The 26,512-nt window shown below is 42.5% G+C and overlaps 1 protein-coding gene and 1 long non-coding RNA gene across 6 annotated transcripts in view; one reads left to right on the forward strand and one right to left on the reverse strand.

Moving 5' to 3' along the window:
* The window catches only part of NAV2 (neuron navigator 2), a 678,242-nt gene that overhangs the window by 196,066 nt on the left and 455,664 nt on the right, over positions 1-26,512 (reverse strand). For all 5 annotated transcript variants that reach the window (XM_073347852.2, XM_073347851.2, XM_073347849.2 and 2 more), the window contains one exon: positions 2,666-2,738. In XM_073347852.2, coding sequence (XP_073203953.1) covers positions 2,666-2,738 — 73 coding nt within the window. The remainder of the gene's footprint in view (positions 1-2,665; positions 2,739-26,512) is intronic.
* On the forward strand, positions 1,392-18,371 carry LOC140912792 (uncharacterized). The gene is made up of 3 exons (XR_012159380.2): positions 1,392-1,566; positions 6,592-6,759; positions 17,619-18,371. It is a non-coding gene; the product is annotated as an uncharacterized LOC140912792 (long non-coding RNA).

A 26,512-nucleotide genomic window follows, 5' to 3' on the forward strand; every position in this document is an offset into this window, starting at 1 on the left:
GTCTGCTGACTTGCTTTCTGCATATTAGCATTATCTAGATGAATAAAATTATTATTTTTTTAAACACACAACATTTTAAAGTGGTAGTTAAATCCTCATGTATTACAATGAGGGAGAGCGTCACCTTGTTATCCCCAGACAATAAGTCCTGGGTGCAAATGAAATGAAGGTGACTGGGAGGGAGATAAGGGGCCTTTAAGATCTTTTCTGAATCTCAAAAGAGCAGGTTTAGTTTGAAGCAGGAATTGCACTAGCTCCCTCCTCCCTATAATATGGCATATTTTAATATGCTGTAGTGGCAAGGTGCATTTGGTGAACATTGCAAATGTTGCTGGCCACTTATGCTTAGCAACTGAGTGATGCTATATCTTTATTAAGTTACTTGAATATACTTTACAGTCAGAAAACCTATGTACACAACAGTTTTCCCATATATTTCATCACCTGTGGATTATCTGGGGTATATTTTAATAACATCGCCTATTTTCAATAGGGGATGGTTTGTTTCATTTAAGACTTCAGGTCAGAAAAGAGTTTTAAGCGCACAGCCAGAGCCTAGTAATATGTGAAGTGCTGTGAAAAGAAACTTCAGTGGAAAATCCTGAAACTGAAGCAAATGACATTAAATATGACTTTACACTTAGAGGAAGCAATTATTTCAGGTAATTATCACCCCACTGAAAATCCACTTTGGGGAGAAACAAATGTGGAACTAGTAGTTTGTGAGTACCAAACTCATCATAAAAATACTTCTATTTAAACCACATTTATGATAAGGATCTTCCTTCTGAACAAACTGGCTGTCCTCTTAGACCCTTAGACTGCAGTAAGGCATCTGCGTTTTGCAGATAATAATCTACTTCTCTGAAAGGGGAATTCTTTCTCTCACACACACTTAATTCAAAGTTCGTGTCTCATATTATGAATGTACGTAACAACACAGTATAACCCCAAAAGGGAGGAATGCTAATGTTCCAATTGTTTAGAAATTAAAAGAAATGCATCTTGTTTCTAAACTTTCTCACTCGGTTCTGTGGGTAGCAGGAAGCCAGGAATTTTGTAGTCACTGCTCGTCCATTGAGTACTGTACTTCAAGCATAAATAAAATCAGTTAGTCTTCCACTAAGAGCATGAGACAGCTAGAAACCGAATAGAATTATCCTTTTGGCATGAAGAGTTGGGAATCCCCCAGCGCTATGCACACTAATGCTTACAGCCAGCCAGCAGATTTTGGTTGTTGGCAACCAGGCGGGCAAAGCCAAGAGAGAAAAGCTTTTCTGTTCCAGCCGAGAGGGCCTGCAGCTCTTCTCTTTAAGAACTGTCAATCACATGATCAGACAGGCTATCAAATTCACCTTGCTTTTTCAGCAGTCACATGAGCGGAGAGGGAGAAATCATAGCTTTCAGCACATAGGTAACTAAGTTATTCATACACATACAAAAACTTTGCAAAGTAACCAGCTCTCCAAACTCAAGCTTGCAAGCAAACTTATTTGAGAAGTTGAACCAAGAAAGTCATCTCACCTGAACTTGCAAATCAGATTACTTGTTCTTGGAAATACTGAGGTAGGTGTAACCTAATACATTCACAGTCTGACTCTGCTTACTCTGGTTGTTGGCACCTGCTTGCTTTTTCAAACATACTTAAGTGAAAGTAAAGGTGAAACCTGATGTACCAGACGCTGGTACTACAGTCTGTGCAGTGGGTGGTTATTAATATAATGTGGTTGGGGACGGATGGTCTCGACGGGTGGACTGATTAAGTGGGGGGGGCACTTATTTTTGTTTTGCTTTGTAACATTTGAATTTATTTCATTGTTACATGCGCTTACAGAGGCACATGTAAAAATGTACATACTAAAGAAAAATAAATAGTACAGCAAAACAGAAGTTTCTTTTTAAAAAATGTAACTAGACACTTTTCAATAGACATCCAACACAAAACAATAAAACATTTTGTTTCAGGACAGAACTACTAAAACATTTGTTTAAAAAAATTGGCCAAAGCATTTCTAGTTTCGTAAAATATCAAGTCATGAGCTGTTAACAGTCCACTTTTCACTTTAAAATTAAAACTTTAATGATTAATTGCATCATTGCTAAAGAATCAATGTGGTAAAAATATAGGTCCTGATCCTACATTCATTTACACACATGCATAACTTTATTTTTCAACCACAGCAGGACTACTGTACTTGTAAAATTATGCATGTGAGCAGATGTTTGCATGACAGGATTACAGATGTATTTTTCTGTAGTTATTTAATTCTGTACTTTTTTCACATACTGCTATTTCAGATATAGTTTGCTTTTGTCACAACCATAAATACATAGGATTTGGTTTTTCACTGTGTCATTTCTAGAACTCAGCTGCGAGGTTAGTTTCTTTGATGTATGTGTTTTGTTTTGTTTTAAAAGAAGTGAATGAATCTAATGCCCTTCCATTGTTTATTTTTAAAGTGAAAGAGTTAACAGCATTGAGTCCAGCATGTATTTTACTTACCTTTCCTACAGTGGATGCGGAAAAGAGAAGAAAACACAACAGCACAAGTCCTATTCAATCTCCAGTGATCCTGGTTGTATTTTTTTTAAAAATTGGAGGAAAAAATCCTAAATTGAAAGTCCCTCATTAGAAGATAAATTTTGGAATGACAGATTGACTCACCCTCTGCTGATAGACCCTGTATGTTTATTCCCTTGGCAGCCAAGAAACTCAGACATGCATCTATGTTTTCAATCTAAACAAGAAAAAAGGAGACAAAGGAATACACGTTGTAGTAAATGTTTACCTTAATCTACAGTCACATTTTATTGCACACAACCTTTGTATCACAGAAAAAGCCCCTTTGTTCATTGCAGTGGAAAAAAGGTTCTTAATATTGGAACCATAACAACATGGAAACTCCAAAGTTATTAGACAATCAACACTGTGTTGGTCAGGGCTCCTCTTCAGTTTGTACTTGCATGGAGCAAGTTACTTAATACTCTAGCCATGCAGGTCCAAGAAAGATGATCATTGCATCTCAGTAGAGGGCCAAATATAACATGCTAGGATTTTTGTCCTATGATAACAAACATGATACTGAAAATAAACATGGTGCCAAATTTGCCTGAGGAGAAGAGAGATTACCACTTGCTCTTAAGCAGACAGCTGGCAGAAATTTCCAGTCATGGAGGCAGTAAAATGTAAGAATGGTAACTAGAAACCTCAGTTGGAATCTAGAAAATGTTTACTCACAAAATTCCCTGGATTTTAGAAATTACATACTGAAACAGGCTGCAGTTACTCACAGTGGACCAAATTCTGCCTCTTCGGGGGTGCAATGAGCTGGTGCAATTGTGTTGAGTTGGAGGGGGCAGGATTTCAGTTGGCCTGACAGGATATGCACATCCAGCTCTCTAGGGACCCCCTGCAAATTGTTTGGGAGCCATGATTATTTGCTAGGGTTCCCAATTTTGGTTGGCCCTGTTTCTGGAGGTTTCATCACATGACATAACGTATAATTAAAGATTAACCTTTGATTCGGGAGAGACTCGAGAACCCTATTTTGCCTATATTCACTACTCCACTGTGGAGTGCTACAACTGCAAAAGTTACTTCACTAGACTGAAGTAGCCTCAGTGAAGCAGCCCCATATCCATCCCATGGCCTGAGGGAACAGGGTTCAGCCTCCCTTTTCTTCTATGGAAATCACCACCTTCCAGTCGTACTACTGAGGCAGGGCACCAGGGAGAAAGTGTGCATCAGAACATTTACAGAGTTGGTATATGGTGGGATTTTCAAAGGTGCTGAGTTGTCCTGACTCCGCTCTCATTACTCAAGGATGAAATTTACATTGACTACAGTGAGAACAGAGTTATGCCAATGACCAGTTCTCTTGAAAATCTCACTGTGTGGGTATGTCTGCACAGTGGCCAAGAAGCCACTCTTGGTCAATTTTCAGAAGGATCCGTTACCCCCCAGGAATGAGGATCAACAGAATCCTCCTCAGAGCCCTTGAGGAGCCCTCATTTTTTCACCTTTGTCTTTTTTTTTTTTTGGAAGTCCCAAGCTGCAATGACCCATCCTCTCTTCATGAGGTGAGGCCTGATGTGGTTTGCCTGGGAGCTGAAACATTGGTCTTTGTGTTACTAAAGGAAGAGAGGTTTCAGAGTAACAGCCGTGTTAGTCTGTATTCGCAAAAAGAAAAGGAGTACTTGTGGCACCTAAGAGACTAACCAATTTATTTGAGCATGAGCTTTCGTGAGCTACAGCTCACTTCATCGGATGCATACTGTGGAAACTGCAGAAGACATTATATACACAGAGACCATGAAACAATACCTCCTCTCACCCCACTCTCCTGCTGGTAATAGCTTATCTAAAGTGATCATCAAGTTGGGCCATTTCCAGCACAAATCCAGGTTTTCTCACCCTCCGCCCCCACCCCCACCCCCACAAACTCACTCTCCTGCTGGTAATAGCCCATCCAAAGTGACCACCCTCTTTAAAATGTGTATCATAATCAAGGTGGGCCATTTCCAGCACAAATCCAGGTTTTCTCACCCCCCCACCCCCCTCCAAAAACCACACACACAAACTCACTCTCCTGCTGGTAACAGACATTGTGAGGAGAGTGGTCACTTTGGATAAGCTATTACCAGCAGGAGAGTGAGTTTGTGTGTGTGGTTTTTGGAGGGGGGTGGGGGGGGGTGAGAAAACCTGGATTTGTGCTGGAAATGGCCCACCATGATTATGATACACATTTTAAAGAGGGTGGTCACTTTGGATGGGCTATTACCAGCAGGAGAGTGAGTTTGGGTGGGGGGGGGGGTGAGAAAACCTGGATTTGTGCTGGAAATGGCCCAACTTGATGATCACTTTAGATAAGCTATTACCAGCAGGAGAGTGGGGTGGGAGGAGGTATTGTTTCATGGTCTCTGTGTATATAATGTCTTCTGCAGTTTCCACAGTATGCATCCGATGAAGTGAGCTGTAGCTCACAAAAGCTCATGCTCAAATAAATTGGTTAGTCTCTAAGGTGCCACAAGTACTCCTTTTCTTAAAGGAAGAGACACATACATATAATGTGCTCCCCTTCCTAGAAGCCCTGAGCAACATATCCTACCAATATGCAAAAGTCCAAGCTTGAGTAAGCAAATTCTAATCCATCAGGGCTCCTTGCAGACCTCTGTATGAACAACCAAAGTGGTCACTGGGCATTCCATGTGCAGATCCATTGTAGGATCAGACTCCCAAATATGTTTCCAGATCATAAAAGCCCTCTATTATTATTATGGTTATTATTAGGAGTGTGGTAGCACATGGGGGCCCAATTAAAGTGCTGCACAAACAGTAATAAGACAATCCCTGCCCTGGAAAGCTCATGACATAGGTTTACGATAAGACGCAAAAGGTAGATGAAATGGACAAATAGGGGTGGGAAGACAAATCCGTAGTAAAATGAGAATGTTTCCTGTCTAGCAATTAACAGGAATTACAGCAAAGATAAGTCATACAGAGGGATCTGTATAACCCTTTTACACACAGAAGACCTTGAAATAGAATAGTGGGCTTTTTTCACATTTGGCATGGTGTCAGAAATCAGTAACAGAGATGGAACTGGACTCCTTCAATTTGGAGCCAGTACAAGAAATCAAGAAGCAATCAGTAGCCCAGTAAACAATAAAACAGTTAATACGTAACACATCTAGGCCTATCCATGTTCAAAGCAAATTGCAAACATTAGTTAGTTAATCCTTACAATACCCCAAAGAAGTATTATTACCTCCACTTTACAGGTAATCAAACTAAGACAGGTTTCAAAGTAACAGCCGTGTTAGTCTGTATTCGCAAAAAGAAAAGGAGTACTTGTGGCACCTTAGAGACTAACCAATTTATTAGAGCATAAGCTTTCGTGAGCTACAGCTCACTTCATCAGATGCATATCGTGGAAACTGCAGCAGACTTTATATATACAGAGAGAATATGAACCAATACCTCCTCCCACCCCACTGTCCTGCTGGTAATAGCTTATCTAAAGTGATCATCAGGTGGGCCATTTCCAGCACAAATCCAGGTTTTCTCACCCTCCACCCCCCCCCCACAAATTCACTCTCCTGCTGGTGATAGCCCATCCAAAGTGACAACTCTTTACACAATGTGCATGACAAATACACAATGTGCATGACAATCAAGTTGGGCTATTTGTCATGCACATTGTGTAAAGAGTTGTCACTTTGGATGGGCTATCACCAGCAGGAGAGTGAATTTGTGTGGGGGGGTGGAGGGTGAGAAAACCTGGATTTGTGCTGGAAATGGCCCACCTGATGATCACTTTAGATAAGCTATTACCAGCAGGACAGTGGGGTGGGAGGAGGTATTGGTTCATATTCTCTCTGTATATATAAAGTCTGCTGCAGTTTCCACGATATGCATCTGATGAAGTGAGCTGTAGCTCACGAAACCTTATGCTCTAATAAATTGGTTAGTCTCTAAAGTGCCACAAGTACTCCTTTTCTTTTTGCAAACTAAGACAGAGGCCTCTCTCTGCAGTTTTAACTACCCTTACACGCCTGATACAACACACTTACCCCTTCTTGCTCTTTTAGGAGCTGTGCAGCCAATGGTGGATCAGAGAACAACATGGAGGTCCTGTTCTCTTACATCTTCAGCTTCAGCCTTGAAAACTGCAGAAATGAAGTTCATAGATCCTAGGGACTCTGTGGGATTCCAAGACCTCACTCCCTCAATCTGGCTTATAGCCCATGTCCTTTCAGGTAACAACGAAGACTACACTGTGAAGTTAGTGTGACAGAATTTCCAGTGTAGGGTGCCCCCAACTGTATTTTTTTTCCAATGACTTTTTTTTTTTAAATGATTTCCCTTAATCAGAAGAGCCACATAATCAGGATTGTACAAGGCCCACAGAAGGCTTCACTAATTATCATCATTGCGATGTATGCCACAACTCTTACTAATCTTACTGTGTGTTAATGGAAAAATATATGCTCCATAACTCTCCAGCCTTAATGCCTGTAGTAGAGTGCAGTCCCAGAGCAGGCCCTTGGTGCAGCACTGCATCAACCTGCCTCTTGGTCCCTCCTGGGTTTTCAATGACTCTCTTGGCCTCCAACCACAGTTCATTTGCTGAGGTGAGTTGACCCTCCAGCCTCAAAAGTCCACCCTTTCTGGGGTAATCAGAATCAAAAGGAAACGACCAATCTGCCATACCAGACCTGTGCCAGGCATGCAACAATCTTTGATCTCTCTTTTTCCAGCTCTAGAGCTCTGGTGAGTTCCTTCTTCCTCCCCTTACTAGCAGGGGTCATTGCATCTTTTGCCTCAGTGGTAGCATAGTGGAAAATACATGCATGCCCTCTACCATGGGTTCCCAGCTCTGTCAACCCTAAATAATTGGACTATCTCTCCTCCCTGCCCCCACCTGCCCTGGAGCCAAAAGATGCCCTGCTTCTCCTTTCCAGAGACTCATTCTATACTTGTTGACTGTCTTCTGGGCTCAAACATCTTCTCTTTTGAGACAAGGTTATCACAGCCCTCACTCCTGGGACTGTGCTTTACTATCATAGAATATCACGGTTGGAAGGGACTTCAGGAGGTCATCTAGTCCAACCCCCTGCTCAAAGCAGGACCAATCCCCTACTATGGCAGGCTTCACCCAACCCCCAGCTTCTCTTTGAAACTGGATATCCACTGCCGTCCTTTCTGGGACTGTGCTATAATCCTCTTCTTCCCCTGAGACAGCCCTCCTTCTTCTGGCTAGGCTAGAGTACTCACTGACCTCCCCAGCTCACCCTCACCAGGGTTCTGGTACTGCTTCAGGGTGCCTCCTTCCAAGTCCCTCAAGACTTCAGGCTTTCCCTCCCCCCCCACCCCCATCACTGAACTCCACAAAGTGTTTTTACCTGGTGAGCATTATACTCCCCTGACTAAAACATCTGGCCCCCATTCCCGGTTTAACTGCTGATGCTCCCTTTGAACATTTATCTTATGGGCACATGCCCATAAGGGGTGAGCTGGCCAGGGCCCACTGGCACTACCTTAAAGAGGGCAGACCGCCTTGTTACCATTTTATTCTTGCTCCAGAGGCTGTAAAAAGAGCTTAACATGACATAAGCAAACTCCCAATCTTGTAAAAGGAATGAATGGGAAATGATCCATACAGATGTTGCCATTCTCGGTGCAATTGTAGTATGAAGAGAAAATGAGGTAAATAATAATTATATAGGATACAGATGAATGAGGTATATTACATGAACTGCACAATAAGATGGAACACAATAAGATGGATTAGAGTCAAGAAATAGTAAGAAACTAAATACTCTAAGACAGGGAAATAGCCGAGTTCAACAGAGAAGGAAGACGGAAAATAGAAAAGGCTAATTACAGAACTTTGCAGAAGCCAGCCTTTATGTCAGGAGATAAAATATGATAATAAGATTCTATACAGTTGGAAGGGAAGGAGTTGGAAAATACAACAGAGGCAAAGATATAGCAAGGATGCCTAACTGATATTATTTATATCCTATCATTAGGTTTCTGGTGATTAAAAAATAAGAAGGGTACATGGCAGTATGATATGAATAATTAAGATGATTTTAGTATACGGAAATAGAGGTCAGTATAAAGGAAGGGAAAGATTTAAGAAATCAGAAGGAAAATGTAACACAGTATGGAGGGTAAAATGACAAAGTTATAGTTGGTAGGGACTTAAATTAGTTCCCATGTGAGTATTATTTGGTATAAAATGAGTCTGTGATCTCAGTTCAGGTCCAACGTAGATGTGTTTAGATTACATTGGCTCCTGTTTGCAATCTTGAGAGGTACCAGCTACCGAATAGGCCTCCAGATACTCTTACTCCTCGAGAAGGTGAGGAAGGAGGCCACCCTAGTGGGGCTGCATGAGGGAAGCTGGCTCTGCAACTGTCTGTATTTTTACGTATTATAAAAAATTGGAAGAAAGGGGACACATTTCAAATAATGTCTAATATAGGAACAGTATGATTCTTTGTGGAAGACACCCTGGGTGAAGGAGCCAAGGCGTGGTTTATCACACCATGCTATGAACTAGGCAAAGGTACCACCCTCCCCCCCCCAAAAAGCATGAGGATTATTTAAATAGTAAAGTCTCTAGCAGCTGTGATAAGGTCAGGCTGGATGGCTGCAAGAGGGTAGGTAGTAATGTTTCTTCTCATCAGTCAGGTTTTCTTCATTGGTTTCCTCTGGAAGGCACGGCATATGTGCCCACCTCTTACAAGAGTCGCACTGGACCATCATGTCATTATTTATTTATTTATTTTGCAAGTCACATAATTGCAGTATAAGCAGTAGTCCTCTTCGCTCTCTGACTCTTTCATTAAAAGAATTGTTATTTTTCTTCTAAATGTAGTTAGAGCCTCTTGTGTGGTTTCTACAGTACTGATGTCTTTATACTGTAAATATGTTTCTTTAGGATTAGTGGTCCACAGTTGTGCCCATCACTTTGTGGAAGGCAGATATGTTAGCCCTAGAATGTTAAAGGCCCTTTTTCCTACAAACTGAGAAGAGGTTACCTCAGGTTAATTAGAGACACCTGAATCCAATTAAGGGCTGCCTGAGACCTTTTAAAACCCCTCCTCCAGTGAGAGAGAGAGAGAAAAAGAGAGCGAGAGCCACCAACCCACCAGCTGTTACCAGGCTAGTGGCAGCAGGGAAGTAGCTTCTCCAGGCGGAGAGGCTATGTTCCTTCCCATAGGGGAAGCAGACAAGCCCGCGTGCTGGCTAGGGGAGGACTGACATCCCAGGACAATCAACAGGATGACACCCCATCCCAGCGACAAGGCAGGGAAAGGTATCACCCTTTGTTTGGGTCTATGGGACTATTTCCCTTTTTGAGTGGGGAAGGAGCACCCTTTAGGCTTACCCTCAGGCCTACCCTGAAGACACAACCAAGGGAACATCAAAGGGGGAAGCCAAACCCTTCCTGAATGGGACTGATTACCCCAAGCTCACCATCGCCAGAGGGGAGAAACGCTAAGGCTGGTGAGAGAAAAGAGGTGCCTTGCCACACCGTATAAACATTTCATGAATTTTGGATATAAAAAGTATTAAAGACAAGACTCTGAACAATCTCTATGGTCCCAATATTAACACATTGTAAAAACTAATTCTTAAATGTTTATGTATCACATTTTTCCTCAATAAAATAGTTTGGGTTCACAATATTTGATGTAGCATCAAAACATTGTAATAATTACAAAAGTACTGGATATTAAGGAACATCTGTTCTGTATCTGAGGCTATGTCTACACTAAAGAGCTTACAGAGGCACAGCTGTACCGATGCAGCTGCGCTGCTGTAAGATCTCTTGTGTATCCACCCAATGCCAACGGGAGAGAACTCTCCTCTCAACATAATTAATTCACCCTCAATGAGCGGTGGTAGCTATGTTGGGCAGGAGAAGCTCTGCCGCCGACATAGCGCTGCGCACACTAATGCTTATGCCGGTCCAATTTATTTTGTCCTGGGGGGTGGAATATTCACACCCCTGAGTGACATAAATTTTGCGAACATAAGCAGTAGCGTAGACACAGCCATAGAGACAGAGCCAATCTCTTTTGTGGCAATTGTTATGGCATTTTTCTAGAAATACTAATGTAGCTAGGACTATGAACTCCATGCAAATGATCTATGCAGAACAGTTGTTGCCTCATGCAGCCATCTAGTTTTGCACCTACAGTAATGGAGGTGCAAAGGATTCTGAAGTGGCATGGTAACAAGATCACATAGGTGTAAATATCTAGGGTGGAACTAAAGTTCCTGAGTAGATCACAACTGAGCACCAGCGCGTACACTGATAGAAATCTAATGACACTGCATTGCATCGATTCTCAGCAGAGCATGTGTCGCTGTCCCCTTAAAATTATACTGTTTCGATGACTGCTTGTTGTTGAACTCGGAGGGACCTTTCTGGGCCAAGCCCATATATTGTTTAAGCCCTTTAAAGCAGACATAAGGTTGTTGATTTGCCAAAAGGGAGTGTGTATTTTCTTTTTCACTGTGAGCCATGACTGGCTTTTGGCAGGCAGCTCTGATTTCTCAGTTGCTCTGCCTTCTGCCGCAGGCAACATCTAACACAGCAGAGGAAAAGGAGAAATTGGAGGTTTCTGAAGCTGGGTAGGCACAGAGGGGAGGGATGGGTGATAAATGGGAGTACAGTCATCCACTGCGATGATCAACATGTGATTTGAATTACTTGCTATTTGAAAAGAACAGCTACAGTCAGATCAAATGTCCAAAAAAAGAAAAGTGACATCCCCACCACCACCCCCCTTGCTCCCCAAAGGAGCCATAAGTGTTGCTCTTTAGAACACTATACACAAATCCTTTTTTATGAGGAGATGTAGCATATTAAGTGTCCATGGCATGGTCAGCTGTACAATACCAATTCCACAACATGCAGGACACTTATTTGTTCTGACATTTCCTAAAACTAAACACAAATTAGAGGACAGTTGATTCTAACCCTGAAAGGTCCTGCCCCTATACAGGAAGTCTCGATTCTAAAACTCCACTGGCAACAGGCAGTGTAATAAAGAAACTCCACAGTCATCAGATAACACATTGTCATAAAGAGTTATAAATATGAACTTGGGAAAATGTAGGAGCTCAGGCAAACTATACAGGTTTGGAGGGTGGGTAGGATGGAGAGCTGGGTTGGCAGTTCTACTTTCCTATATTTAATTAAGGTTTCTCTTTATAAAAACTGATTAATCCTTGTTGCTTAGTTGTTCCGATTGCTGCAAATGGTAATTTAGTTAACATGTGAACTCCTTTCTGCATGAAGTTAATTTACTTTAATTGCTCTGGTGATCATCTTTTCCCAAATTCAAACTAAGCTTCTTCTGTCACTTGAGAGGGAAAATAAATATTGTTTGTCATGAATTCCCCTTTCTTCTAAATTAAGTGAGGAGAGAAATCTCTTTTTATCCACAATGATGTGAAAGCCAGAGATTCTGTTCAGAATAACTTTGGAGAATAACCTTAATAACCCTTAACCACACATTCTGCTATTTGCACTGCAAAGCAGCTGGAAAGCCGGTTTAACCAGCTACCTGAGTACTCCTTATACCTAAGGGACTCTCTGGGTGGTGTAGGGGGCATGACTGCAAGAGAACGGGTAGAGGTTGGAGAATCTTGTGTCCTAGTGATCAGTAGCTACCAGAATGGACCCATGGGGCAGTGGACAGCCATGAGCAACTTAGATCAGCCATCCAGCTGCTTTAGGCACTGAACAGGTGCCAAGGTCGGGGTGGGGAGGGGTATGCAGAACTGACCCAAAGTATCTTTGCACCAAATACCACTCTGACATGACGCAGGATATGGCCTGTGGCCTTGTATGTTTGGCACTACCCTAATTTGCATTTAAATACAATTTGTATTGTAAATATTTTTCCCTTTACAATGGGAGCTAATTCACGTATCGCTCATTTTTGGGTCAGACTCACAGAATTTCTTTTTCAGGGTCCTTATCCTCTGTACCATTTATCCTTCTAGTCTTAGGAGTCAATTCTAAATTGAAATCTTAATCTGTGAAGCCTGCTCTCCCAAAGAGGAACAAGCTGTGCATTTGAGGGGCTACAATCAGTCTCTCCTCCACAAGGTGGTAATAAATATTACTATACAAACTATAGCTCTTTTCATCCACTGATCTTACAGTGCTTTACAAATGTAGGCAAGCATCATCCTTCCTTTCCCCCTTCCTTCCACCTCCTGATTTTTACAGATACAGTAACTGAGGCATGGAGAACTTCCTTGAATTTCTGTATAAGGGACAGGAATAATAAGGTTTTCCGATTCCCATTTGTGCTCATACCCACTACTGCTTTCCCAGATATATGGCCCAGGACTATTCTTGTATGCTGAAATGTACTTTAGAATAGCTCTGCACTTCTAACAAGTATGAACACAAACAGCCACAGACGATTTTGTGCTTGTAACTTAATGTCAATCTCAATTTCTACTCTTGTCTGTGTTAGAAAAAGAAAGCTGCCTGCTCGGTATAGGCAGAACAAGGCAAATGGTACGAAAAATACCCCAGTAAACATGTAAATAAAGACCCATCTCTGGGCACAGATATATGTTGAACATGGACTACATTTGACAGAAGCTTAGACATGGAAACAGTCCACAGCCAGAGCATACACACAGCTTTGCCCAGTAAAAAACAACATGGTAAGTTGTAAATTGTGCTGCCCTTGTGATATGCTGAGATACAGCACTTTTTCCCTAAACAAACGTCAGACTCAGACTCTTACTATAGGTTTTCTCCCTCAGAAACTCTACCATCAATTTTTCACAGCACTAGGAATTTGGCTTTTATGGAATGTCTCTCCACTAGAATTATTCTTTATTTCAAACTAAGTTCTAATGCCTTCAATCTCAGTATCTGGAACAGTAAAAGTTTTTCAGTCTTGACTATAAAACTTTCATGAATGTTAATTTCTGAAGCATTTTTAAAAAGCTCAGTGCCCTCTCATGATACACAATGAGAGAACACAGAACGAAGGCCCCAATCTGCACACTGAATTATATCCCTAAACCTGTTTGTTCTGGTAAAACACACTTCAAGGCCACAGTGTTATGTTTGACAGTTTACTTCATTACATAAAAAAGCAATTAAAAGACAAAACAACCAAAAAAGTTTCATTACACTGGCAATTCTTAAAATCCTGTCAGTTTTGTTTCAGACAAAGTTACTCTATATTTGCATTATTCCTTAAAAACTTTCCTATACGTTGTATAGGAAATGGCAAGGAAAAATGGAAAATACTGCTTGCTGTCAAAGGATATAAATGATATAAATAATATTACCTTCCTCAAAATGCACCTCTTATCTGTATAAATGCTCATATATTTTCATTTTTGCAACCAAACGTAAGGTTGCTATCAGTCCAAATTTAGACAGGCCAATGAATATTTTGATGGGGATGTCCCCAAAACCTAAGTTTACAGGATGTTAACAGCAAAAGAGCTTGGTGCTGATAGAACATTTTCACAGTGTAAAGGCAGGATGATTGATGCTGGGTCTGTATTTAGAAGGTACAGAGTCTGAAGACACAAACTGTGTGCTGCTCACATGGTTCTTATGTAAACCACAAAATACGTGGCTGGCACCAAATCCCCATCAATATTTGATTTTTTTCTTTCCACAAACATATCTGCAGCTGCCAAATAGCACTAGAAATGTATTCAATAAGCACCATGGAGAAAGCTCTGATTCATGATGTCTAAGTTTCCATTCCCTTCAAAGGGCATTCTTGTATTCAGAATGATTTTGGGCAACCCAAGCCAGGATGTCTTTTCTGTTTAAAACTGCTAAAATATGATTCTGTATGTGCGTGGGGAGGGGGAAGGAGTAAGGGTAGGGGGAAAAAATCCTTCTCTTTCATCTATACATTCAGCTCTCAAAGGTCTCCAGCCCAAGCCTGGACGACTAGACCGGAATTAAGCAGCCTTTTAGCCCAAGCCCTGCAAGCCTGATTAAACTGACATGGGCCAGCTGTGGGAGTTTAACTGTAGTGTACACATACGCTAAAGGCCCAATCCTGCAACAGAAAGATGATGAGTATCTTCAACATTGAGTAGGTCTGATCATGAGAAGTGCTATATACTCACAGGTTCAATGTTTAAGAGGTCAAAGTAGTGCACTAGGTTATTATGCTTATCCTTTGAACTCTTGACTCTGATGATAAAATGATGAGGATGATTTGTTAAACACAGACACGTACCAACAAAGTTCCTGCCCAGAGCTGGTCTCAACCTAGCGCATAGTGAATGTTTGCTCATAACACAAACTTTGCACAAATGGCAGAGAGTCTCTGCTTAGGTGTGACTCAGGACAGGAATAGCAGGCTGGAGGTCAAGACTAAGATGCCATAACAAAGCTGTATGGCTCTAGCTAGTCCTATCAATGTCTCATTTTTGAGCGTTAAATATTCAACCCCAAAATAGGAGAAATGTCTCAGGAAATACCCAAAGCATGTGATTCATCTGTTGTCAGTCTTTATCAGACATTGCAGCAAAGCATGATTTATAGCCAATCAGAAAAAAGTGGCCTTTTCTTAAACAAAGAATGGCAACTTCTCCCCAGTAATTGTGGTTCTTTGAGAAGTGTAGTCCACATGGATTCTGAATCTGGTGAGTATGCGTCCTGTGCAAATGAGGTCAGATACTTTTGGCTAGCAATGTCCATTGGATCCTTGCACCTTGCCACCCAAGAGCATAAATGGCAGAGTGGACCCGACCATCCCTCAGTTCCTTCGCCAGTTCAGAATCCTGTATCTATAGGACTTTGTAAAAGCAGAAGAAAATGGATTTTGGAATCCACATGGACAACACATCCTGAAGAATCACAGGTACTGTCACATAAGTAACCATTCTTCTTCAAGTGATTGGCCTCATGGATCCCAGTTCTGGTGACTATCAAACAGTGATCTCATAGGTAGAAAGTGGATGATGGGAGTCCTATGTAAACAAGGATTGTAGGACAGCTGTACCAAAGAGAGCATCTGATCCTGAAGCCACAGTTAAGTAGTAGTGCTGGGTGACAATGTGGACTGATCCCTGTGAAGCTGTCCAGCAAATTTATGAAAAAGCCCACAGAAGCTGCCTGAACTGTGATGGGATGGTCGCAAACCTGCATGGATAGATCTAACCTGGCTATCTCATAACAGGATCTAATACAGTGAGATACCCATTTAGACAACCTTTAAATGGAAGTGGCTTGAGCCTTAATCCTATCCGCAAAGGCTTCGAACAGCCTGGAGGAGCTCCTGAGGGAACTTGTCCTCTCCGCTAGTATGAAATAGCCCTGGCCACATTAAAGGACTGCAATTTGGCTTTCCTCTGGTTTGAGTGGTTTGGGGAAGAAACTGGGAGGTGAACCAAATGATTTAAATGCAAATCAGAAAAAATCATAGGCAGGAACTTGAGGTCTGGCCTAAGAGTCACCCTATCTCTATGGAACTCTGCATAAGGGGAACCAGCCATAAGGTCCTGAATTCCCCAAACTGATGTTATGGCTACTAAAAAGGCAGTCTTCATAGCCTTCATAGGTAAAAAGAGAAGGTTGCTAGGTGCTCAAAGGGAGGTTCATTAAGCCAGATAACACTGTGGAGGTCCAGGAAGGGGGTGGCTCCCAGAATAAGGAAAAAGATGCATGAGAACTTTTAGGAATCTAGCAACTGTAGGATGGGAAAATATGATACGACCCTGAATAGGAGGAGGATATGCTGCTATTGCTGCTAAATGTATTCTTAGGGAGCTGATGGATAGTCTTAAATATTTTGGGGTTAGCAGGTAGTTCAGAATAGCAAAACAGGTGCTTCCCAGGGACACAGGTGACACTGTACTTCCCAAATAGAACCTATCTTGCATTTTGCTGCTTAACAATACAAGACAGTCTAGCAGAGGCTTTTCTGCTATGTACCGAGATGTCTGGACGTCAGCTGAACAACTTCTTTCATGGCAGCTATCTAACCTGCATCCAGACTGTCAGATGTAATGATACTGGATCCAGGTGTATGTTCAAACATCTGTTTTACTAAACGATATATGGTAGAGCAGGTAGTGTGATCAGAGTCTGTCAGGACAGAGGTTCACCTGCTCTGAGTACCAGAACTGTCTGGGGCTACCATGATCACTGAGACTGAGTCTTGTCTGAGTTTCCTCAAGATTCTCAATATTAATAGGATTGGTGGGTAGGCCTACATGAGCCACAGTGCCCATGAGATGAGAAAGGCATGTGACAGCGAACCTGGAATCAACCCCCCAGCCCTTGAGTGCTCCAGCAGAAAGACCCTGAAGCAGGCCTTCCTAACTTTGTGTCTTCCTGGAGAAGGAACAATTGAACACATCAGGAATGTGTCCCTTTACCCAGACAAAACAGGCACTTAAAGTGCCCATCATTCACCTGATAGCAGCCTTCAAGAGGGGCAAATTTTAAATCCTGGGGACTGTTGTGACAACTGGTCTGTAACTTTTGCCTGCTTGAAAATTAACCATGAAAATAGGTCAAGCTATTTTCAAAAAAGAATGTTATAAACAGGTGCAAGAAAACCAGACAGAGACTGAATTAGTCCAAACAAAAAGGGCCTACTGACAGGGGTCAAGGACTATGTAGAGATTGGACTTAACGTTCCCTATACCAAGTTTGGCGTTACAGAAATGCATTTAATTGAATGAAATAACAAGGGGATGAACTACACCACCCATTCTCCTCTCCCGCCTTCTGGGGTCCTTAAAAGGAGATTTTGAAAAAGCAGCATGGCTTTCCAGCTCAGCTTATCACATCTTGTCTCAACTTCCTCGATCCCAAGCAGAAACAGCAGACCAAACCGCAAGGTATTCTTCCCGCAAGGAAGGCCAGCAGGCCTTGCTCTTGTTTACGGAATTTTATTCTCACCTGAGAGTCCTGAAAGTCATCATACCCTCATGACTTCCAATCCTCAGCCCATAAGTGGTGACACTCAATTGTCAGCACTACAGAGGCACATAAGATCCCATTCTGTCATCCTCCCCCTTTGTGTTACTTTCAGCTCCACTGTTATTTTTCCTCCTAACCCCTCTCTCACTCCAGCTTTTCAACAGATTCTGAAATCAACTGCACTACACGCATTACCACATCCAGCCCTGCCTTGTCTGAGAAAGGACCCAAATCAGATGATGTCCTTGACTGTAATGTGAGCTTGCGTCCAAGCAACAGGTACTGTGGCCGACTTGCCAGCCTAAAAATCCATTCATTACTGACCAGCCATCCAGTGTTCCAAGAACATCAAAAAAGGACATATTTCCCCCACCAGTTCTATCCTGTATTTCCTTCACCTTGTGCCTGTCTATTAAAAACAGGAGACATGAATGTACTTTAGCCAGCAAGACAGAGTGAAATTAACCCTTTCCTTTTCATCAAAGAAAAGCGTGTTAGTGAAAAAAAAGACTGACATTCTGCCTCCAAAAGAAGAGAGACGTTAATAGGCTTTTATTAAGTTTGTTTTGCATAATTACTCAGTTTCAGTTTCAATATCAATGCTTGTTTTGATTTCTTGTTCTTTCTTGAATTTGATCAATGAATGAATGCTTTTGGATGTATTCCAAGCAGCCAAGTAAACTGCCGTCGCTGTAGAAAAAAACCCAAACCTTTCTATCACTGTTTTCATGTTGAACAATTAAAGTGTTTATAAATATGTTTCACTCTTCTGACCCTTCAAATCAATACAACAGGACTCAGCCATAGCAGCTTGGGTCCCAGTATCAGGGATATCCCCAAATCTATTATAAGTTTGCCTTTTTTTTTTTTTGGCTAGTGGGAATGATACAAACAACTAAAATTATACTAACTACACTAACTATAGAAATCATGAGTTAGTAACCACTAACTAGCCAAACAAGAGATTGCACAGTGCACTGAGTAAGGGGACACCGCAGAGGTTCCATCTCGCTGCAATAGATGGTAAGAAGGAACTGATGGTCAATTGGGCCTGCTCTGCCCTTTATATACTTAGGTGGGGGTGAAGAGGGGGCGTCAGGATTTTCCAGGCACCAGTGTGGCCCCAACGGACATTGTGGCCAAAAAGAATCTGTTCTATGGTGCATGTGTACCAGAAAAAGAATCCATAAGAACAATCACTGTAAGAACCACCAACCTTTAGGGTACATATAAAAAAAAAATTCAAACTGGAATTAAGAGCTTAAATGCCTGCAGAAGGCATGGAAATACATGGTACTGGTTACTGTACACAGTGTTTTTCATCCCCATCCAGGAACTCAAGTACTGAAGGATTCGATATATCAGTCTGTAACCTGAATGTGTAAAATTAATTCTGAAATCAATCAAACCCTGAAACAAAGAACTATAATAACCACATGAAACATTTCCACTGGCTTTAGAATTCGTTCCTCTAAATAAAACATTTTCTGTCCGTAAGTTGCTTTGGGCTACTTTCTTTATATAAATAAATTGCTTATTTCATTTTCAAAATTAAAATAGCATGCATGGATTAATTTCAAACAAGGAAAGAACATCATTGGTAAAATGATGTAGCACCATGTTCTTCGATATTAATGGGCTAGATCAAGCATTTAGGCTCAACCCAGTGTAGGGGGCAGTTTGTAGCTACCCACTCCAGCAACAGCTCTGGTAAGAATACACCTCTCTGAAGAACACAGCTCTTCTCTTCCATGGTAGCAAGAGAGAAGGAGTGTACTGTGAGAGCCCATTACCAGACACAGCATTGCCTCCCCATCATGGCTGGTAAACATGTGTGTTTGGGGGTTGTAAGGAGGGTGGAGTCCATGGCTCTACCTACTCTGTGCCTGCCTACTTGCTGGGGTGGTAGAAGAGGGAACATTTGGGGTGTACAGTCCCTGCTCTCTTTCCTGTGCCTGGACCCAGCAACCAGGTGCTACACAGTCTCACTGGGGAGTGTGAGATCTTACTCCTCCTCACTCGCCATTATAGCTGCATAAGCCAGGATGAAGGCACAGTTTAGCCCAAAATAAGCAAGTTAGATTTGGGATTTATAAAAATAATTCAGCCAAAAACCAGAGAATAAACTGTCCTGGACATATATCACAGCAGCTTTAGAGTAAGACTATTTAATTACTTAAAATAACCAAATTAAACATACTTACACAAGGAAAGTGCATCAGCAGAAGCCTGAAATCAAAGATCTACAAACAGATACTCTAACAGAGGTGAAAGCTAATTTCTCTGGACTGGATAATCCTTTGTCAAAAGTGTGACTCACTTTGGATATTTGAGTGTGAAGAGCTTAGTACTAGGTATTCTATAAATAGAGATATATTCAAATAGAGACAGAAGCCCAGGTGGCAAAAGAAACAGTTGTATAAACAGCTTCATCTATTAAATCACAAACCTGACACAGAATCTTTGTCACATTCTGGTTTAGTGTGAGGAGTTTCATGACGTATCTCACTGTACATTTTTTCTTATGGATAAAGAAAATAGGGTTTCTGTTCAGAAAGTAAAGTCACTATGTGGAATTCAGAAAGCAGAAGCTGAACTATGTAAACATGAGCAGGTATCTCTTGTTGTCAACATATGCTTTAAACCTACATTACTCAGACCCATCCCATTTAGAAAATCTACAAAGATTTCCCCATAGCTGGGGCTCAGAAAGGGAATGAATTAATTCATCCTATAAGGGGAGATAAATTTATAGCTACAATTTATTTCCCGTCTAATTGATTCCCCAGCCTCTTGCTTTTAATCTTTTCTTCTGTGCAAGGAAGCTTTAAAAAGGCCTTTATCATAAAGGTCAAGTGAAAATAATGTTGAGGACCAAAGACAAGTAATGTATCGTGAAGAATCTTTCCTTAATTCACTCTGCACAATTCAGCCTGAGCACAATTTCCACTCCTGAGATCAAATTCAACCTTGGTGCAAGCAAGTGAAACCACACTGAACTTAATAGTGTCTGTTGTGCCTACAAGGGTCTCAGTAATAGGTAATTTTACATAACAGATATGCTATAATATGTAGGCACAATAAGATGACTTAAGGACGGCCTCATCTCTGATGTCCTTTTTGGTTTATGTCAAAATCCTAGTATGATGTTAAACCTTGAATTGTTATAATATATTAATTCTCTTTTACGCTTCTGGTTGCATTAAATAATCAAATTTTAAAATAAACTAAGCAGTCACAGAATAAAATCATATCCATCAAAATGTGAGTCACTTTTACTGGGGGAAAAAAGTCCCATCTATAGCACATCAAAGCTATCACCAGGAGTGTGACACATGTTAAGCACATATTTGCTTATTCCTGGGTGGAAGACCATTCCAAAAAGTCCCCTTTCAATATAGCAAGACACAGAAACTCATGCACACTGCAGCTATGCTTTTTTTTCCCCTTAAAGGACAAAAGGCAAGAGAAAGCATCCTGTGCACTTTGCAAGTGAGGACCCGGAGGGCTCTATTTTTTTTAGACCCCTACTGTGATCAACAGAGACTGAGGCTACCTTAAAAAAAATGCAGTGTTAGACATTCCCATACTCAATATTTAGCCAAGTGTCTCAGCATGCAGTTGAAGGAGTTAAGCTAGTGGCTGCCATAGTAAGTCTGGCATTGATCCAGATAATGCTTTTTCCTTCAGACTAACAGACAGCTGTGCTGAAAAATACCATGCTAAAGTCAAAAGATGTCCATTTGTTACTATAGGAACACCAAACAGATGTAATATTTAAACACAAACTTACTGAGTCACAAAGTCAAGGTAATAATAATAATGCCTAACGAAAACCAAGTCACAAAAGTTCCCTGCATCAGATTTCTCAGGACAACCTTCAAAAAGAATTATTGAAAATACACATCTTTATTTAACCATCGAACTATGATTCCAAGAAATCCAGTGCCTGGAAGTTATGGAGAAAAAATGTTTGTGATGCTTTTGATCTCTTCTGCACTGCTGTGTCTCTGAATTAAAAACACATTTCTAGGCAGCAAAACTCTGCATTGGGAAGGGAGTGCTCTAGTGACTAGACCCCCACAAAGTGAGAGGTTCTTGGGAGAGGCACCCTCAGAAGATTTATTGCGACCAGTCACGCTCATCTAGACAACAGTGGAATAAAAGTGTTCGGAGGACCAGGCTCCAGTGACTGCTGATTATCCAAAAATAAAGACAGTGTGGGGGACAACTAGGCAGCTTGGTGGAATTTCTCTGTAGGATGTTAGAGCTTGAGTGCAATTTCCACTCCTGAAACCAGATTCAACCTTGGCGCAACCAAGTGCAACTACTCTGAAGACAATGGAGTTACACCAAGGCTGAATTTGGCTTTGAGTGACATGTGACAGCATCATCAGCATCAGATAGGAAATGCCAAACAGCATTTAAAAGTGACCCCTGCAGTTAACTGACAAATTCGAAGGTGTGTCCTCTGCAATCTCCCTATGCGGGGTGGAGGGTAACTGTAGTGCTAACAGTGAGAAACTGCAGAGGTGAAATTTTCAGGTCTCTAAATAACAAAAATGACTTGAGAGACAAACTGGAAGGCAGGGCCCTAAGTCTCTGTTTTTGATACCTATAAAGCAGCAATTAAATACCTGGGGGTTAGTGAAGAAGGTAACTGCCCACTTAGTGATGTTACACACATAAGGTCAGATCCTCATCTCATGTAAATGGCTGCAGATTCAATTATTTCAATAATGTACACTTATATTCACCATATATACACCTGACATATGAATCATATTACACCTGTTCCAAGATTCCACTGGTTTCCAATTTGTTTTGGGATGCAAATGAAGAACAATTCTTTTAATTGTTACATCTCTTTATGGTTTGTGTCCTGGTGGCAACCCCCCTTTTGTTATTGATCCTGGCAGCTGAGGACCATTGACTCTTGAATTTACTTTCTCCCTTAACTTTAGAATCATAGAATCATAGAATATCAGGGTTGGAAAGGACCTCAGGTGGTCATCTAGTCCAACCCCCTGCTCAAGGCAGGACCAATCCCCAATTAAATCATCCCAGCCAGGGCTTTGTCAAGCCTGACCTTAAAAACCTCTAAGGAAGGAGATTCTACCACCTCCCTAGGTAACGCATTCCAGTGTTTCACCACCCTCCTAGTGAAAAAGTTTTTCCTAATATCCAACCTAAACCGCCCCCACTGCAATTTGAGACCATTACTCCTTGTCCTGTCCTCTTCTACCACTGAGAATCATCTAGAACCATCCTCTCTGGAACCACCTCTCAGGTAGTTGAAAGCAGCTATCAAATCCCCCCTCATTCTTCTCTTCTACAGACTAAACAATCCCAGTTCCCTCAGCCTCTCCTCATAAGTCATGTGTTCCAGACCCCTAATCATTTTTGTTGCCCTTCGCTGGACTCTCTCCAATTTATCCACATCCTTCTTGTAGTGTGGGGCCCAAAACTGGACACAGTACTCCAGATGAGGCCTCACCAATGTCGAATAGAGGGGGACGATCACATCCCTCGATCTGCTCGCTATGCCCCTACTTATACATCCCAAAATGCCATTGGCCTTCTTGGCAACAAGGGCACACTGCTGACTCATATCCAGCTTCTCGTCCACTGCCACCCCAGGTCCTTTTCCGCAGAACTGCTGCCTAGCCATTCGGTCCCTAGTCTGTAGCGGTGCATTGGGTTCTTCCGTCCTAAGTGCAGGACCCTGCACTTATCCTTATTGAACCTCATCAGATTTCTTTTGGCCCAATCCTCCAATTTGTCTAGGTCCCTCTGTATCCTATCCCTGCCCTCCAGCGTATCTACCACTCCTCCTAGTTTAGTATCATCCGCAAATTTGCTGAGAGTGCAATCCACACCATCCTCCAGATCATTTATGAAGATATTAAACAAAACCGGCCCCAAGACCGACCCCTGGGGCACTCCACTTGACACCGGCTGCCAACTAGACATGGAGCCATTGATCACTACCCGTTGAGCCCGACAATCTAGCCAACTTTCTACCCACCTTAGAGTGCATTCATCCAGCCCATACTTCCTTAACTTGCTGACAAGAATACTGTGGGAGACCGTGTCAAAAGCTTTGCTAAAGTCAAGAAACAATACATCCACTGCTTTCCCTTCATCCACAGAACCAGTAATCTCATCATAGAAGGCGATTAGATTAGTCAGGCATGACCTTCCCTTGGTGAATCCATGCTGACTGTTCCTGATCACTTCCCTCTCATGTAAGTGCTTCAGGATTGATTCTTTGAGGACCTGCTCCATGATTTTTCCGGGGACTGAGGTGAGGCTGGCTGGCCTGTAGTTCCCAGGATCCTCCTTCTTCCCTTTTTTAAAGATTGGCACTACATTAGCCTTTTTCCAGTCATCTGGGACTTCCCCCGTTCGCCACGAGTTTTCAAAGATAATGGCCAATGGCTCTGCAATCACAGCCGCCAATTCCTTTAGCACTCTCGGATGCAACTTTACTGACCCTCAGGCAATTTGTAAGGTGTCTTTATTTTATTTTTTAGGGAAGAGGAGGGTTTCCCCTGTGACCTGGGGCACCCACATGCAACAGGCCACACCATAACAGGTATGTCTGCCTCCATTTCCCCTTTCTTCCTCCCATGAAAGGAACACAGTCTTTCTCAATGTCCAGTTCAAAAGTCTGCTGGGGAAAATATATTTATTCTTGTACATGTACAACAGCCCACAGAACCCTCATGATAAAACCATTCTCCCAAAATGTAACAGGTTCACAACAGTTTTCCACGCCCACTCCTGGGATATCTTTTCCAGCTCACGCACCAGAGAGTCATTAACCGTCTGTCCCCTTACTCTTTCTCCCCTTGCTCCAGGGCCCCAGTATCCAGACCAGCCACCTGAGAGCTCCCAGATTCACTTTCTTCCCCTATGACTCATCTCCCAGAGCCCCAAGTCAGGTCTCCTGAGTGAGAATCCCTGCAGTGTTCCACTCATCCAAGCCTCCCTGTCTGAGACCTGGTCTACACTACGCGCCAGATCGGCAGGCAGCGATCAATCCAGCGGGGGTCAATTTATCGTGTCTAGTCTAGACGCAATAAATTGACCCCTGAGCGCTTTCCGTCGACTCAGCCGCTGCGGGAGGCGCAGGTGGAGATGATGGGGGAGCAGTAGCAGTCAACTCACCGTAGTGAAGACACTGCAGTGAGTAGGTCTAAATACGTCGACTTCAGTTACGTTATTCATGTAGCTGAAGTTGCGTAATCCCCCCCCCAGTGTAGACCAGGCAAAGTTAGGTCTGCTTAATAATGTATGTGTCTACACTGCCGAGTCCCTTCTGCCAACTTAAAGGGTTTGTAAAGTCAACTTCTGTACTCCACCTCCGTGAGAGGCACAGGGCTCAGTCGACATCCACGTGTCGACATGGGGATAATGTAGACACTGTGCTGTGTAATTCGAATGAATTGGCCTACAGGAGGTGTCCCACAGTGCTCTGCTGTGACTGCTCTGGATGGCACTTTCAACTCCACTGCACTTCAGCCAGGTACACAGGAAACAACCGCCCCCCTGTTAAAAAACGTTTGAATTTTCATTTCCTGTTCGATCGGTGTGGATAGCTCGTCAGCACAGCTGATAATGGATGCTCAAGGCCGCAAACGCGCTCCAGCATGGAGCACATAGGAGGTAGTGGATCTTATTGCTGTGTGGGGAGAAGAGTCTGTGCAGGCAGAGCTCCGACCAGGAGAAGAAATGCTGACATCTATGCCAAAAATTGGACACAGCATGGGGGAGAAGGACTACACCAGAAACACGCAGCAGTGCCGCATGAAAATAAAGGAACTTCAGCAAGAGTACCAGAAGACAAGAGAGGCGAACAGTCACTCTGGTTCTCAGCCACAGACACGCTGCTTCTATGAGGAGCTGCATGCAATTCTAGGTGGCAACCCTACCACTACCCCAAAACGCTCCGTGGATATCTCCCAGGAGCCCCAGGTGACCTTGGGCAACAACGAGGAGGACATTGTTGCTGAGGAAGAGGAGGAGGAGGAGAATGCGTGGCAGGCAAGCGGAGGATCCATTCTCCCTGACAGCCAAGAACTTTTTTTTAAATTCTGGAGCCCATCCCCCCACAGGACCAATTGTCAGCAGAGCGTGATGCCCGCAAAGGCACCTCTGGTGAGTACACATTTTCAATCAATCTGCAGGGGTTACATGCTATTATTTTTAATGTTGAATTGATGTCTATTGATTACCCTGACAACTTGGATCACAGCAGACCCCACAGTAGGTTTACCCACTCCAAGTTGATGCCCCACTGACTGGTAGCAGACTCGCGTTGCAAGCTTCCACAGAGCTATCGCCACTTGCTTCTCAGCTGTTAGAGCAGTTATCATTTTAGTATTGCTGCGCTGGGGAAAGTTCTTTGCACAGTTCCATGAAAGTGGCCTTGCGCATTCGAAAGTTCTGCAGCCACTGCTCGTCATTCATAGATTCATAGATATTTAGGTCAGAAGGGACCATTATGATCATCTAGTCTGACCTCCTGCACAATGCAGGCCACAGAATTTCACCCACCACTCCTAAAAAAGACCTCACACCTATATCTGTGCTATTGAAGTCCTCAAATTGTAGTTTGAAGACCACAAGGAGCAGAGAATCCTCCAGCAAGTGACCCGTGCCCCATGCTACAGAGGAAGGCGAAAAACCTCCAGGGCCTTCCAATCTGCCCTGGAGGAAAATTCCTTCCCGACCCCAAATATGGCGATCAGCTAAACCCTGAGCATATGGGCAAGATTCATCAGCCAGATACTACAGAAAATTCTTTCCCGGGTAACTTGGATCTTACCCCATCTAAAAACCCATCACAGGCCATTGGGCCTATTTACCATGAATATTTAATTACCAAAACCATGTTATCCCATCATACCATCTCCTCCATAAACTTATCGAGTTTAATCTTAAAGCAAGATAGATCTTTTGCCCCCACTACTTCCCTCGGAAGGCTATTCCAAAACTTCACTCCTCTGATGGTTAGAAACCTTCGTCTAATTTCTAATCTA

The sequence above is a fragment of the Lepidochelys kempii genome, chromosome 6 (genome assembly GCF_965140285.1).
Source record: "Lepidochelys kempii isolate rLepKem1 chromosome 6, rLepKem1.hap1, whole genome shotgun sequence".
Classification (NCBI taxonomy): Eukaryota; Metazoa; Chordata; order Testudines; family Cheloniidae; genus Lepidochelys; species Lepidochelys kempii.